Raw genomic sequence first — 16392 nt, 5'->3', positions numbered from 1 at the left:
AGATGTAATTTTGTGTGAGAGCTTTTTACTGTAGCAAAAAAGTTAGATGTGATTGTTTCTGAGAGCTTTTTACTGTAACAAAATTTAAATTCTAAACTCGAATCGGTGAAATGAACATGGCCTAAACTGTTAGTAAACTAGCAGTTTACACTCACATGATGGTAGTAAATAGTAATGGTTTACTAGTTTTACTCTAGAGGAAGTGCAAGAATCACGCAAAAGATTCTCCCCACGATTTAGCGGCCCCGCTTCACCGCTTAATGCAAATGCCCCAAATTTAAACGCACCATCCCCATATAAACAAATAAATAAATAAATAAATAAGCCTCTCTCTCTCTCTCTCTCTCTCTCATTTTCTCTCTCTACAGAACGGCGTTTGCGATTCCTTATCCCCTTAATAATCCCTTTCCAAATTCCAATACACAAAATACAACTCTGCTTAGCTCCTCCATAACCATTAATTCTGAGCTCTGAGAGTGTCCCTTTCCCAAGACTGAAGCACAATGGGGGCTTCGCAAAACGGCGACGTACCTCTCTCCCCGCTTCACGGCTTGAAATCCTCGCAGCCGCACGCTCTCAGATTCTCCAAGCACGTCCACGACAACGTCCACGGCAACATTTTCCTCGATCCTGTTCGTACTTCCTAACCTTCTCTCTTCTTTCATTGATTTTGTCTCTCGTTTTTCAATCTTCAGTACATATTATACTTTTATTTATTGTTTTTTTTCCATCAATACTTCTTGATCCCAATATCGAATAAACGACATAAACTGCAAAAGGCAATGTTTAAAGATAGAAAACGACAATTACATACTAATGACGACATCTGGAAAACGACAAATTCTTGGAAACGACAATATTCTATGGAATGACAAATATTTTAATAGAGAAATGACGACATCTCGAAAACGACAAATTCTTAGAACGACAATATTTTGGAAAACGACAAATATTTTAATAGAGATTACCGCTAGGAAAACGACAATATGTAGGAAACGACTATCCTATGAAACGACAACATATTTTAAGTAGATCACAGGTAGGAAAAGGACATGATGTTTGGAAACGACATTAATTCAGATAACGACATAATGTATAGTAACGACGTTAATGCAGATGAAAGACAAGGATGGGAAACGACAACGTTTCGAAACGGCTAGCAACAACATTATGAGAAATGACTAGGACTAAACTAACATTTATGGTTACGATGACTTTTTTAAACGACAATATTTTGAAGTCGACAACATCTCAGAAACGACATTAACTTTAAAAACGACAAAACCTCTAAAACGACAACGTCACCATGCAAATGACAGTAACAAATTTATTATAGATTGTATTTATTCTGGAAATAACAATTTTGAAGACTACATTAGGAAAATTAAGAAATAAATAAGAAGACAACCTCATTAAAACGAAAAGATCAATACATCATTAATACACCACAGCTTACCCCTTGAAAAGAACTTTGTTTTTTTCCTTGAAAAAAGAAAGAGAATTATTGAAATGTATCCTTTTTCTAATCTATCATATAATAAAAGATACGCGTTTTAGTCTCGTCAACGGTCGTCTCCCTCCGACTTGTTTCTCTAATTTTTGGGAAAGTTGTATTTGTTTATTCATTTACGTTCCACACGTTTCGGCTTTATATATACATACCGGAAGGACAATTCGAGTTACGTATCATATTTTGATTATTTTTTTTAATTTATAATTAATTTGAATATAATTTATGACATAAAATTTTTAAAAAATTACGACACGAATACGATACGATCACTTTATAAATTGAGACAATATGAAATTAATCCAAAAATTATATACTTTTATTATTTAGTTTTTTAATTATTAGAATTAATTTAAAATTCATCACACTAAAATATAATAACATTTATTAAAATTAAATAAATAATAATATAAAATTTTGAGTATAATTATTATGATATCACAAATTCATAATAAAATTAAAAATATGTAATGAAAAATATATGTATTTTTTAATTTTTTATGAGTTTTGTATCGTGTTCGGATTAGGCGGGTCTAACTCAAAATTGACCTATATTTTTCATATCAATTTCATATCGATCTAATTTTGACCTGAACTTTTTTTTTCTCAACTTTAATCCGTGAAATTCGTGTATTTTTTTAGTCGCGTTGTCACGCCGTAACCATATTGCCGCCGGCCTAACATACCGTACAGACTGTACTGTTCTCTAGTCCATACATTCCTGAGCCGTCGGTAATCGCTTGGCTTCTGTGTGCGCCTCTGTTCTGGAGTCTTAAATTCAGCAAAGCGCCATGGGAGCTGACCAAAACGACGACGCATCACTCTATCGCGTTTACAGTGTCTCTTCTTCTCACATTCTCAGATTCTCCAAGCACGTCCACGACAACGTCCATGGCTACATTTTCCTCGATCCCGTACTCCATTCTTTCTCTCTCTAAACGTCGAGTGAATCCAATTTGATTACTCGAATAAATTATTAATCTGAAGAAATGTCGATTTCTAATGAAGTTAACGTAAATGGCGGTATGGAATGAGAATTTCTGTAACTCTAGTGGAAATCGTGCTCAACGCTTTTAGTTTGTTTTTCTTTTTTATGTATATATTTTTTTTTTCCGGTCAAAGAGTGAAAATGATAGTCACAAGAATGTGATTGTTGATGTTAGTTGCTGTTGTTTTGCGTGGTTGCAGCTCTCTTTGAAGTTTATTGATACTGAGCAGTTCCAAAGGCAAGTGGCTTATATGTATACAAGTGAACTGTTTTTAATTATTCGTTACTATGCCAAGAGTTGAAAGGGAATTAATTTAATGATTTCGTTTTGTTTCCGATTATAGGCTTCGTGACCTCAAACAACTTGGTGAGTGTTTCTATGACTTGTAAACTTTTCTCCAAGAACTCCGATAAGAAAAATTATTCTCAATTCTAAGCTTTGGAAGGCTGCTAGATGGAATTATGTTGAAAATGCGAATAGTAATGCTCATTAAAATATTTGTGCATTTCACGGTACTCCGGTAGATGCATTCGGTATTGTTTTCTTGCTGTAAATGTTAATGGATAATTGTTATGTAAAATCCAACAGTCAGGATCATATCAACATTTTGAATTTACTGAAGGAATGGGAAATTCATGTATTTTCTTATGTTATATCCTTTTCTAAAACAGGGGAGGCAAAACTTTTATGTTTTGAGAATCCTGTTTCCTGGTAGTGTTTTTGAAGCTGTTTGTTTATAATTTTTGCGCATAGATTGCCTTTTTTTAACTGAAAGTGTCGGAGTATCAAGTGAAAACTCCGCACCCAGATTCAGTGTTTAAAAACAAATGAAAGGAAATAATTTAAAGTTTATGCGAAAGACTAGTGAATCCGTCAAGGATCAAAGACCATAAGAAAAGAAAAATGACCTATACTACAGAAAACTAATTAAAGCTACAAAGGAACCACCATTTTGTTTACTTCTCTTTTCGCCTTTTGAAGTTCTTTCCCGCTATGAGCCCTAAGTGCATAGACTTTGTCATTCCTAAATCATTACTCGTGGCCTTTCACAATTTATCGAGTTATGCCAAATCATCGAAGAACTTAGGTCACTATCTTCATGTTTTTTTTTTGAGAAATTGTGTGATTATGTCCTTCACTGTTCTCCTCCATTGTGGTGAGATTGCTTGTTGAGCCTATATGTTGTGTTTTATGCTTCAAGGCTTCATACCTTTGCATGCATTACTGTTGGAGATGAAGCACTTCCAAGAAAGCTAATCTACATATATGTTTTTTTTTTCCCACAATTCAGGAGTGTCCCACATGGTTTATCCAGGGGCTGTACATACCCGGTTTGAACATTCTCTTGGGGTGTATTTCCTTTCTGGTGAAGCTGTTCAAAGGCTGAAAAATTATCAGGTATTTTCTTTCCCTAATATCAGACCATGATAATTAACATAATTTTTTTGAAATTCAAGTGTGGTTTTACAAATAATTTGCATCTCCTGTCAGGGAATGGAGCTTGATATTGATCATTTTGATATCCAAACAGTGAAGCTCGCTGGTAAATAAATTGTCTACTCTTTGTCCAAGACGGGGGAAAAATCCTCTACTGTTTCAACTTTAGGCCATCTCATTCATTTTGTTTTCCTAATTGAAGGACTGTTGCATGATGTTGGTCACGGGCCTTTTAGTCACTTGTTTGAACGAGACTTTCTTCCTCAGGTTTGCATTGGTTCTGATTGGTATGTTTTACATTCTTCAGTAGAATCCTCTTATCTTTGTCTTTTCCTTTGTAACTTCCAATCCCTTTTTTTCTTTCCTTCAATGTTGTTTCTACGTTTTTTTTTTAAAATTATTATTATTATTTTTTTTTTAATACAAGAAGAGTAAAGTTGGCTACAATGCTTTAGCTGAAAATAACGTTTGGTTTGTACATCCTAGGTCTCATGAGCAAATGTCAGTGAAGATGGTTGATCACATTGTTGATGAGCATTCTATTGATGTTGACTCTGAAATGATCAAAAGAGTGAAGGTAACTGCTTGTGCTTCTGATCCGCTGTGCTTATTTGACTGCAATAATGATTTCTTAAAAGCGTAAAAGAATTTCAACGAAGTTGGCTAAGTTGATTGATCATTTTAATCAATTAAGTGGTATGTTACATGGCTTTTTATAGGTAGTTTAATATTTTTTTTCCTTGAAAAAGAACCGGAGAAAATGACTAATGTTTCAAGCTACACTAAAAAGAACCTATGGTCCAGAAGAATTGAAAATAAAACTCTTACTGGTGGTTTTGAGAGGATGTTGCATGTCCATTTTAAAGTAGAATAATCTCCTTATAAATGAATGGAAGAGAATGTGCGTTTTATTATTATTATTATTATTTTTTGTTTTTTTTGTTTTTTTGTTTTTAACTTGAGGGCGGGGGGATTCGAACTCTTCACGTTATGGTGGAGTCGGGTGAAGAATTTCCGGTAGGCTATGCTTACAACCACATATGTGCGTTTTTCATTTGTAATGGTTGATGCATCATGATGCAGGAGATGGTTCTGGCTAGCTCTGAATTTAAACAGCCACAAGTAAGAGCCTTTTTCTTTTACTTTGTTTTTCCTCACGAAATCAAATTTCAAGCCGGAACAATGTATGTTTCCAAACAGTTTCCGTTGGCATTTTCCAATTATGCTTGTGATGTGTAGGCATCAAGGGAGAAGAAGTTTTTATATGATATTGTTGCAAATGGCCGAAATGGAATTGATGTAGACAAGTGAGTTCCCTTCCCCCACCCAAATCTGCTTGGATTTTGCATAGTTTGGATATCTTATTGATTTGCCCTTTCTAGGTTTGATTATATTGTCCGTGACTGCCGAGCTTGTGGGCTAGGATGCAACTTCGAGTCTCAAAGGTTTTGTTGAAATATTTGAAGTTACTTGTTTTTCACTATGACTGTACTTTCCAGGTTCAAAGGTGATTATTTTAGCATTATGTACTTAATGTCTTGCAGGTTACTGGAGACTATGCGGGTTTTGGATGATGAGATTTGCTATCGGGCCAAGGAATGTTAGTATTCTGCCAAATTAATCTATTACACTGATACTTTGTCTTGGTTATTCTTTTGTAATGTTTTGGTAATTTTACCAGACCTAACCATCCACAAGTTGTTCGCCACTCGAGCCGATCTCTACCGAACAGTTTATATGCATCCAAAAGTAAAGGTATTACTTAGATAATTCTTCAATCCATCATATATATCCTTCTCCATGTTCAAGTTCAGCTATACATCTACCTTTACGTTTGTTTCTTTTGTCTGTTATATTGAAGTTGGAGAGTTTCTAAACTGATGATTTTTTATCTTCTTTGCAGGCAATAGAGCTTATGGTAGTAGATGCGTTGGTGCAAGCAAATAGTTATCTTGAAATTTCGTCCCATATAGATGACCCCTCAGAATACTGGAAGGTTTAGAAGCTTCTTTAACATGAGTTGTTGACTCTTAAGTCAGAAAAGATTTCTTGCCATTGTTCATGTAATGTTCTAATACTCTTGAAAACACAGCTAGATGACACGATAATCAAAACTATTGAGACTGCTCCTGATCAAGAATTGAAGGAAGCTAGGGATCTGATTCTGCGAATACGAAGGAGAAATCTATACCAGGTGGTTAAGCTTTTTTGCTGATTACAATTATATTTGCTCTTAAACAAGAATACCAATCACATCATGTCATTTGATGGGGGATCGTTCATGATTTGATACGATTATATGTGTGTTTGTTTCTCTTTTTTCCTTCTTGGCCGGCACTATTATTCTATGAGTTTAAGTTTTTCTTTTCTCTGTGACAGTTCGTTAACGAGTATGCTGTACCTAAGGACAGGCTAGAAAACTTCAAAAATGTCACAGCTCAAGATATTGTCTGTTCTCAGGTGCTTGCTCAAACCTTGCACAAGTACAAAATGATAGGACTTTCTTTCCAAGTTATAAACTTCAATCACTGATATCAATATCTTGTTTTCCATTGGACAGAAAAATGGTGGAGTGATACTCCGAGAGGAGGATGTTGCTGTTACTAACGTTAAGATTGATTTGACTCGCGGAAGGAATAATCCTCTTGAAAGGTAGTCTAGAAATGATGATAATGAGCCACCCATACATTCTTCTGATTTTAACTTTAGAACTGTCATTTACAAAATCTTCTGTATTTTTCTTTTTATGCATGTGTCCCTTCCAGTATCCATTTTTTCAAGGTACGCGTCTAGAACCTTTTCTGGTCTTATTTGTGTATATGCACTTTGTCTTATAAGGACTTGGTTACGTTTGAATATCACATCTTTTCTTATTTTTCGAATTGGAAGTAGTGATGGTTGTGCGACAGTAACTGCATGTTGCTACACAACTGCTGCACTTTCTTGGTTACTAAAAATGGAGGTGACTAGTGATTTACTATTTGTGGAACTGATCAAAATTAACACAAAAGGAAGAACTTTTGTTTTGTAATTGCCGTTATTTATGAACGGATTGGAGTTTCTTTGCAATATCTTACAAGATTTGATGTTTACACAGGATTATGAGAGTGATGAGAAATTTTGCATACCTGATGAGCGTATTAGTCACTTGCTGCCTACATCTTATCAAGATATGATAGTGAGGGTCTATGCCAAAAAGCCCGAATTGGTCTGTAAATCAAAACACTACTCCAATTTGAGCATAATGTCTCTCCTCGCTTTAGTTTTATCCATTTTGACCTTCATTTTCCACAATCTACAGGTGGGAGCCATCTCTGAGGCCTTTGAAAATTTCCAGTTAAGAACATATGGAATCAAAGCGCAAGTGCACGCAACACCAGAGAAAAAGAAACGGCGCATATGAGTAAGGACACTAATGGAGGATTCTGCTTTGTAGCATGGATATAGAAAACCACAAAGAGGCGTATGAGTTTTGACAATATATTCCAGCAAACTACATATTATGTGTATAGTTGATGATGATTTTTCTCAACTGGGAATTTATAATTACCCCAAAGTTTTGTACAGATATTATGTGTCATCTTTGCTGAAATATGGTAAAAAGGCTTGCTTATATAAAACCTTCTCCTGTGTAATTGTTCTGAAGATGATCATCATTTCCCAACTATGGTTTTGTGAGTACTATATTTGAGGTGGGTTACTTCCTGTGTGCTACGCTGCTATCTCTGTAAAAGTTTGACCATTATTATGTTTTTGTCTGTCGCTAGCTTTTATTGATACTTACCCTTTGAAGCATTTTAACTGGAGTAAGATTTTTTTAGATTTTTTTCCCCTTTTTTCCTCTAATAGTAAACAAAAAATAAAAGGGAATATTTTGGTTTCAGCGGTATCTATCTGGTGGTAAAAGATAAAATCTGGTCTCTTGGGAAAGGAAAGGACCGCAGATGGGCTGCTAAAAATCACGGGAATTACTAGCTGCTCTCTAATCTCTATCATGATAAAAACTGGTGGAAGTGGAAATGATCTGTTGTTTGTTTGGACCCCGTGACCCTCACAGTCATTGTTTAAAACCTCTTCTTTTGATGCCACATTAAGGTCAAAAGGTGTAGGCTTTCACGTGCTTGTTGTTGTTTGGGAAAAACTATAGTGTTTATATGGCAATTGATTTTTTTTTTGCCTTTTTTCTTCCCAAAATAACACTACTACAACTTCTTACTAGTCAGTCAGGATCAATGTTAACTGTCGGCAAAAATATCAAGCAGTTGGCTGGTTTAGTTTAGCTCAAATGATTATATCCACATTTCATGCCCTGTAGGCTATGGCATTAAAGGCCTAAATCTGAATTATTCTCAATAACATGCACATCCTCAGCAAGTTCTTTTTTTTATTTATTATATTTTTTTCTTTTTTTATTATATTATTTTTTTATTTTTCTTTCCTCTCTTAAGAATAATATTATAGGACATCAAAAGTGTTGAGTACTACTCATTAACAGAATGCGGGTCCTATAATACGGGATTCACAAGTGAGACGCATATTTTATTATTAGTGGTGTTTAACATTGGTGAAGACTTTATGGATGGATTTATAATTAGCAATAACAATAAATAGTAAAGATGGAATTTGATTCCAAGTCCTTTAAGTACAATGCTTAGATTTTTTTTTTTTTTTTTTTTTTTTTCAATCAAACAGAATTAGTGGACGCTTTCTTCAAATTTGCATCTGCTTGCTTTAGATGGTTTGCATATGAGCTTTATTAGATTCTTAAAACTCGATAAAAACGCATTCATTAGTAGTTCACTTTATCACATATGTTCTCTAATAATCGGTTTGGTTTTTCTGTTAAAATTTCTAAAAGGCTACCCCGAGCATCCTCTTTAGACAGCAAATGACATTATTGCATAGCACAAATCAAGTATTCTGAGGCCCCATGTGGCTCTACTTCTTAAGGGTGGTACAACTTTGCTTTCCTTTGGAGGTTTTTTTATTTCTTTATTTGATTAGTACCACTAAAATCCAACCTTCCCCATTTATAAACCACATATTTGCTCTAATATAGATCTCCTTATGTACGTCTGCATAATATAATTTCGTACTTTTACACCCTAAATTTGGTATAAACACGGAGCAACCTTGACCACTCATTTTCTCTTTTCTCTCATCCAATCAATGGCCAACAATTATTTAATCAGCTAAAATCTTGGCCATCCCCTAGCAAATTGGGAAGCAGAATTTTTAAATTGTGATTTCGCGGTGGAACTTCTCTTTTGTATAAATAGGAGGGGGAAAAAAGAGGATAAAAGGCAATATATTTGTCTTGAGTGAATGATTGGCTAATATTTTAAACTTGTATTTAAAATTGATATAGATAAATAATCGGATTGGTGCTTTCTTTCAAGGCCCATGGTCAAATCAAAACCTCTGCGAATTACTGTGTTGGATTAAATACACCATGTGGAGGCAACGTGTATTGCTATGGCTGGATAACAAGAAAATATAGTAAAGAACTAAAAAATGCAAAGAAATGACATCCTAGATATGTTTCTTAATCATGGAAATTTTATTATTGGGTAAAAATTTTGATCAGAAACAGTTTTTTACACTGAGAAAGTGATAGAATTGGATTGAATGATATTTATCTTCTCCACCAAGTTGACATCATCCTCAAATAGAATTAAAACAAAAGGAAAGAAAAATATAATGGCATAACATGTCCATAAAATTGAAGATTGCTAGTGATGAATTGGGTCGGAGATGTTTGGGATATAACTCATGGTTTTCCCATTTTTTGAGGTAAAAGGATCATGATTCTTGTTGTACATATCCAAACACTGACATGGGTGAGCTAATAGAAAATGGCGTGTTTTGTGACGTTGGCCGTTTGCATGCAGCACTATTGAGCGACAAGGAATAAATAAGTGCATTAGGAGAGACGTATTATATGTGAATTGTGAGTTAACTACATCCCTAAAAAAAATTAATGATATCAGTTTAGATGATAAGCATAATTAGACTATTTTATTACTCTATTTCCAAATAAATAAATAAATAAATAAATAAATCCGTGTTGAAAAGGGTTGTTTGATCATTGTGAGAAATGATAATTAGACTATTTTATTACTCTATTTCCAAATAAATAAATAAATAAATCCGTGTTGAAAAGGGTTGTTTGATCATTGTGAGAAATTTAGACCAATCAAATAAAAAAAAATGGCAAGATGATGGACAATCAACTATTCACTTACCTAAATTTGAATAGTGAGTCTTATTCAAATTAAATTGTATGGATTTAAACCTACAAATCAAAATACGCAAATAAATCAAAACACGCAAATAAGTTATGTTGATTAGTAAGTTAGTGATTATGGTTGTAAACATTACTACGCATTCTACATTAATGTGCAAATTCAAACACGTAAATAAATTATATTAGTTAGTACATAGGAGACGTTTTGTAAGGAGATTCATATCATGATTTGAATTATGGTTCATGATTCGTTATAGTATTTTCTCTCATAAAAAATACACGTAAATTAAAAATAGTTCAATCTCATAATTCTAATCTATAAACCAAACGACTCCTAAATAATTATGGTTGTAAACATAATTAAGCATTCTACGTTTCTCACCCTAAATTCAACCATAAAAAAAAGGGTTGGCTCTCGTTAGTGAAGAATAAGTCAAAGCATAAAAGTCAACAAATATAATCCTTATCACGGTTACTACAACTTGTAAACGTCACGAACTATTTCGCAAGCATCACATCGAAATTAGCCCTTAATAACTCTCTTGAAAGCTACGGGCCGGGGGGGAAAAAAAAGAAAAAAGAAAAGAGACAAAAATAAACCAAACAAAACAAAAAATAAAGGTACATTGACCGTGAATCCCATTAAATAATAAAAGAGTGGGTCAGTAACACACGTCGTGTTCAGGCAAAATCCATGTGCCCACATGGATGATACTCAGTGAGGAAGGAAGTTCAAGTTTTAACGCACAACACAACTAGTACGATTCCTCCATAATATAATCCCATCGTTATTCATCTTCTTCCTTCACTAACGAAGAAGAACAAGAACAAGAGAGTTATAGAGTTTGAACAGAAACAGACATATATATAGATACCCACACACACACACACATATATATATATAGTAGTCCTTTAAAAAAAACATATATATAATAGAAAACCCATTAATCTCTGGCTATAATACGAAGTGGGTTTGCGTTGGTTTTGTGAAAAAATGAAAGAGAAAAGCGAGAGTGGAGGTGGGTATGTGAGAGCGGATCAGATAGATCTGAAGAGCTTGGACGAGCAGCTGCAGAGGCATCTGAACAGAGCATGGACGATGGAGAAGGCCAAGAAAGGAGATCAAGACGAAGAAGCTTCTGCCGCCACCGCTAGGCCCAACAACAGCAATAACACCGCCGCAAGGCAAGACTGGGAGATTGACCCTTCTAAGCTTATCATCAAGTCTGTCATCGCTCGTGGCACTTTTGGGACTGTTCATAGAGGCGTTTATGATGGCCAAGATGTAGCTGGTATAACCCTCTTTTTTTTTTCTTTTCTTTTTTTCTTCTTTTTTAGTTATGTTTGTTCTGAGAATTGTTTCAAGGATTTTTGGATGTTTATGACATATACCCATTTCTCAAAATTCCTTATTTCTGGAAAAAGACTCGGTCTTTGCAAAGATTCATTAATGTTGTTGGTCTTTGTTAAATTGTCAGAAAAACATAGTTCCAGGTGTTTTTGCATTAAACTTTTTTTTTTCTTTTTGTCTAAGTTCCAAATTTTAACTAACTATCTGAGATTTTAATTGTTAAAGCGTGGTCTTATTTGGTATGCAGTAGAATTTTCAAGCTTTTCTTAGTTTACTGGCAAAAGGATTTACTTTTTTTTTTAATTTTTTTTTTTTCTATCTCTAGTTCAAGTGTTACTTTCTTGTTTAGAATATGCAGGAGATGATAAGAGCGATACTTAAAAAAGACAATTTACTTGACTTGGCCCAAAAATAACCACCACTCATCTGAGCAGAAAATAGAAAGTACATAATTTTCTTGAAGGCCAAGATCACACAAACACTTGTTACTTATTACTTCTCACTTTATTTCAGTTTTCTCGGTGAAAACAGTTAGAATAATCCCCTTTTTTTATTTGTTTTTTCTCCTCTTCTATCAACTACCTCCTTTTCTTTTACCATTGGTTTTGTCAATAATGGGCAACTTTGTGATAGACCCTTGCAGATCTCGCCATAAAATATCCGTGATTCACGGTTTGGGATAAGTTGGTAGTTAGCTGCTGCATTAACTTCACCGTTGTTTTTATTCTCTTTTTCTTTTTATCTTTCTTTAAAAAAAAAAATGAATTTGTCAATTTTAAAATATGTGCATTTGTTTCATATCTCACCTTGTGGCGACAAAAAGCTTGAAACTTTAAAGCAAACATATGGAAATCAGTTTCTTATGTTTAACTTTACCAGTACTGGCTAGCTATTAAAATGCCAGATGGGTTTTTGAAACCTCATCTTTATAAGTAGTTCAAGTTGGCACATGAATTTAATACTCCATTTGAATATTTAATTCCAAAATATTTCTAGTTTTGAGTCTATAATGAAGCTTATGACCATCATTGTCACATTAAATTTGATAAAGGTTAATAATGTAGATTAATGTCTCACTAAAATTCAAATTATATTGCACGCATAAAAAGATGTTGTTAGCTGTTAATCTTCCTCTTTTATTGTCAGTTAAGCTTCTTGATTGGGGGGAAGAAGGACATAGATCGGAAGCTGAAATAGCTTCTCTAAGAGCTGCTTTCACGCAAGAAGTTGCAGTTTGGCATAAACTTGACCACCCTAATGTTACCAAGGTAGCATATAATCCTTTTCTTTTTTTATGTTCTAATAAGTACAACTACAGTTGAGCATAGTCAACAAGACAAAAGCGACATGAGCATGAATGTCACTATACAAAATAATGTCTGTCTTTCGACAAGCCTTTGATTTTGGGTTGTTTGTTTCACCAAAGTTGGGCAATTGGTGGACATTGTTTTGCTTGTTCACGCGAAATTCTTCCATTTTTTCTCTCCTTGGCAGTTCACGCGAACCTCCTTTTTTTTTTCTCCCTTCTTGGCAGTTCATTGGGGCGACAATGGGCTCATCGGAGCTACAGATACTAACCGAAAATGGCCAAATTGGCATGCCTAGTAACATGTGTTGTGTAGTTGTGGAGTATTGTCCTGGGGGTGCACTGAAATCTTACCTCATAAAGAACCGAAGAAGGAAGTTGGCATTCAAAGTAGTTGTCCAACTTGCACTAGATCTTGCAAGAGGGTTAGATTTGCACAGTCCATCTATCTTAATTATCAATTTTGTTTTTTTGAAACAAAACACAAGTCTTTGATGATTTGAACATCAATACAATTAAGCTGTCAATCTATCTATATTTGCAGGCTAAGCTATCTTCATTCACAAAAGATTGTGCACAGAGATGTAAAAACAGAAAACATGCTTCTGGACAAGACCCGTACGGTGAAAATAGCGGATTTTGGGGTTGCTCGCATTGAGGCTTCTAATCCTAATGATATGACTGGAGAGACTGGAACCCTTGGTTACATGGCTCCAGAGGTATGCCCTTTATTAGCCCCAAATGAACCCTTAATTTCCAAAAAAGAAAAAGATACAGAAATATAATTTATCCATATTAAGCTTTAAATGATGACAATTCATTGTTGTCCTGCTCTGGGCTTTGCTTCTGAATCAAGTCATAGTCCGAGACTTGCTGGCTTGCTTAAATGTAGATTTGATTGTTACTTTCGCAAGCAGTTTTGTATATCTCATTTGGACTGGAACAGGTTCTCAACGGTAATCCATACAACAGAAAATGTGATGTGTATAGTTTTGGTATCTGCATGTGGGAGATATACTGCTGTGACATGCCGTATCCCGACCTTAGTTTCTCAGAAGTAACATCAGCCGTTGTCCGCCAGGTATTTAAAACTCTTATCAGCTCAGAAAACAATCTTTCTTTTGGCTGGAATACCATGAAAAAAGCAGAAAGAAACTCACCACAAACAAAAAAACATGAAACCTACAGAATCTAAGGCCTGAAATACCGCGGTGTTGCCCGAGCTCTCTAGCAAACGTAATGAAGCGGTGCTGGGATGCAAATCCCGACAGGCGGCCGGAGATGGACGAGGTGGTCGCCATGTTGGAGGCCATCGACACGTCGAAGGGTGGAGGCATGATTCCTCTTGATCAGCCTCAGGGTTGTCTCTGTTTCCGACGGTACAGAGGACCTTGATTGATGTGAATCCTTCTTGAAGCAGAGAGATCGTATGATTGTGGAGGGAAATACGTGACAGTCAATGTACTAGAAAATTCAATTTGTACTTTATTCAATTGGAAAACAGATTGGTAAATTATTAAGTCGAGGAAAATACAAATCTGTGGAGGCTATAGAGGGGCTCTTCAATATGCTGCCATCTATTTCTGTTTATTGGACTATAGATTTTGTATAAAGCTTTTTCATCCTTATCGTGGGGACTATATGGGGCCAATGCCGACATCACTCATTAATCTGTTGGACAAACCTTAACGACTTTAAAATGTGTTTAAGGGAATATGCTTCTACTTAATAGTTTTTTTTTTTTTTTTTTTTTCTCAGATGTTTTTCAATGATGACATATGAATATATAATATAGTGGGAGGGGAAAAAGTCGTATTTAGCTAATTAATGTGAGCTGGTTCATGACATTTATAATTGGACTTGGCTGAAGAAAAGAAAAATGATGCTTTTAATTAGTTAAGCAGACAATGAGACAAACTGAGTTAGTTTTGTTTGTTTGTAACTAAATGCCTAGAATAAGCCATAAGGCACGGGACCTACTCTTAATGCTGCTTTGATTATCTCTCTGGACGTCGGTTTGGAAAGGTACCAATAATGGAAAAAGACATGCTCTTGAACTCCGGCAGTAGGTTGGTCGGTTACTATTGGTAGGGATGAGAGACAAAACTGCCACTGATTAGGCTCGCGCAAAGAAGCCCGAAAGCGATTCTAGCACAAGATGACAAGGAGGGGTTCGCATCCAACCCTCATCGATACCCGTCGCGGGGGACATTTAAACGAGTAGGGTTTCAATCCGGTTCGAAATGAGGTGGTGTTACCAATGACTCAATACCTCGCAGCTAATGACTTGATACCCTGCAGCTACCAAATGAAGTTCGTCCTCCTCTTATAGCTCTCTTTTTTTTTTTTTTTAATAAAATAATAATAATAATAATAAGAGGTGGGAATGGTGTGTATTCTATAATACATAGTCTTAAAACGAAACTTGTTCCCTTCAGCTTAACAACTTATACCACTGGAAATTTGGTGGTTCCAATTTCTTAGATATCGTATAAAGTATAAACCTAAAAGAAAACCTTAAAAAAAGTTGAACCATAGAAATTTACGAGTGATAACAAATGCTTCGTATGGAATTCTCAATTACTACGATCACTTTTTGCTTCAGAAAAAAATTAAAACAATAATAATGATAAAAGATTGCAGCATTAGGAGTCTGGACTCTGACCTGTTGAGAGTGAATGAGAGAGAGAGAAGAAACTTTATTATTTATTTTTCATTTTCTAATTCTAATTCTTCCCCATCAACCAAACGAATGTCCAAAATATTCATTGTTTTCTGGTATAGTTTTTCTAACCTTGTCGTTCTGTCTCTTTAAGATGATATTTTCGAAACATTGTGGGTTTTTGTTGTTTTCTAAAGAGAAAATTACAAAACCAAAGTAAATTCAGTATTCAATTTCATATGATTAGGAATTCAATATTCAACTTAAGTTGTTGTTTTCAAAAGGGTCATCATTATTATTTATTGGCCATTGAGCGATTGTCGTTTGCTGAACGTTGTCTTTATCGTTATGGACCTTGCAACTTTGTATTATGATGTCGTTTTCCAGAATACTAGTTTTCTTCCTTCCCACGGTGTTGTCGTTTCTGCCATAGAGTTGTCGTTTTCGAGATGTCGTCGTTTTCTCCAGATCGTAATTGTATAACATGTACTTTTGTAAGATAGTATATAAGGTGTTGTCTTTTCACAATGCTGTGTCTATACCAGAGAGTTGTCGTTTTCAGGAAATTATGGTTTTGAAGTGGATAAAAATATTATCGTTTTCAAGATGGTGTCATGTTTTCAAAAGGGTTGTTATTTGCTGCGAGATATTTTCCCTTTACCAAAAAGAGAAAAAATCGTATTTAAACCTTGTAAATTTGTAAGTTTACTATCTGTTGTCGTTTTTCAAACTATCATCGTTTTGGCCTTTTTACAATGTTATCGTTTCATGATATGATGTCGTTTCAGAAAAATGGATGTCGTTTTTTGGCTATTCAGAGATAGCATCGTCTCAAGACCTTATTATTATGTAAGACGTCCGCATTTGTTCAAAGTGTAGACTAATAAAAG

General features: G+C 34.8%; 2 protein-coding genes across 4 annotated transcripts; both read left to right on the top strand.

The window, feature by feature from the left end:
- The first annotated feature begins 305 nt into the window (after window positions 1-305).
- LOC112094532 (deoxynucleoside triphosphate triphosphohydrolase SAMHD1 homolog) lies at window positions 306-7620 on the top strand. Of its 3 annotated transcripts, none has more exons than XM_024175628.1 (19): window positions 306-632; window positions 2699-2736; window positions 2843-2865; window positions 3791-3897; window positions 3991-4042; window positions 4139-4223; window positions 4423-4513; window positions 5020-5058; window positions 5176-5243; window positions 5319-5381; window positions 5481-5536; window positions 5618-5691; window positions 5840-5932; window positions 6029-6130; window positions 6316-6396; window positions 6497-6588; window positions 6702-6717; window positions 7034-7144; window positions 7238-7620. In XM_024175628.1, the coding sequence occupies exons 1-19, from the start codon at window positions 504-506 to the stop codon at window positions 7337-7339; spliced, it is 1422 nt and encodes a 473-aa protein (XP_024031396.1). In that variant the 5' UTR covers window positions 306-503; the 3' UTR covers window positions 7340-7620. The 3 variants fall into 3 exon arrangements, with proteins under 3 accessions (XP_024031396.1, XP_024031398.1, XP_024031399.1); XM_024175630.1 differs by lacking the exon at window positions 306-632 and adding an exon at window positions 2171-2424; XM_024175631.1 differs by lacking the exon at window positions 306-632 and adding an exon at window positions 2436-2533.
- A 3253-nt stretch (window positions 7621-10873) lies between these two features.
- Window positions 10874-14466, top strand: LOC21391792 (serine/threonine-protein kinase STY13). Its single transcript, XM_010113463.2, has 6 exons — window positions 10874-11475; window positions 12681-12802; window positions 13069-13265; window positions 13385-13559; window positions 13787-13921; window positions 14029-14466. Exons 1-6 carry the CDS (start codon window positions 11178-11180, stop codon window positions 14233-14235), a joined length of 1134 nt encoding a protein of 377 aa, XP_010111765.1. The 5' UTR covers window positions 10874-11177; the 3' UTR covers window positions 14236-14466.
- The last annotated feature ends 1926 nt before the right edge of the window (window positions 14467-16392 follow it).

This window comes from Morus notabilis, unplaced genomic scaffold, assembly GCF_000414095.1.
Source record: "Morus notabilis unplaced genomic scaffold, ASM41409v2 Scaffold1008, whole genome shotgun sequence".
NCBI classification, from domain to species: Eukaryota; Viridiplantae; Streptophyta; class Magnoliopsida; order Rosales; family Moraceae; genus Morus; species Morus notabilis.
Note: the sequence above shows the minus strand (reverse complement) of the source record. Positions and strands in the feature narration are given on the sequence as shown.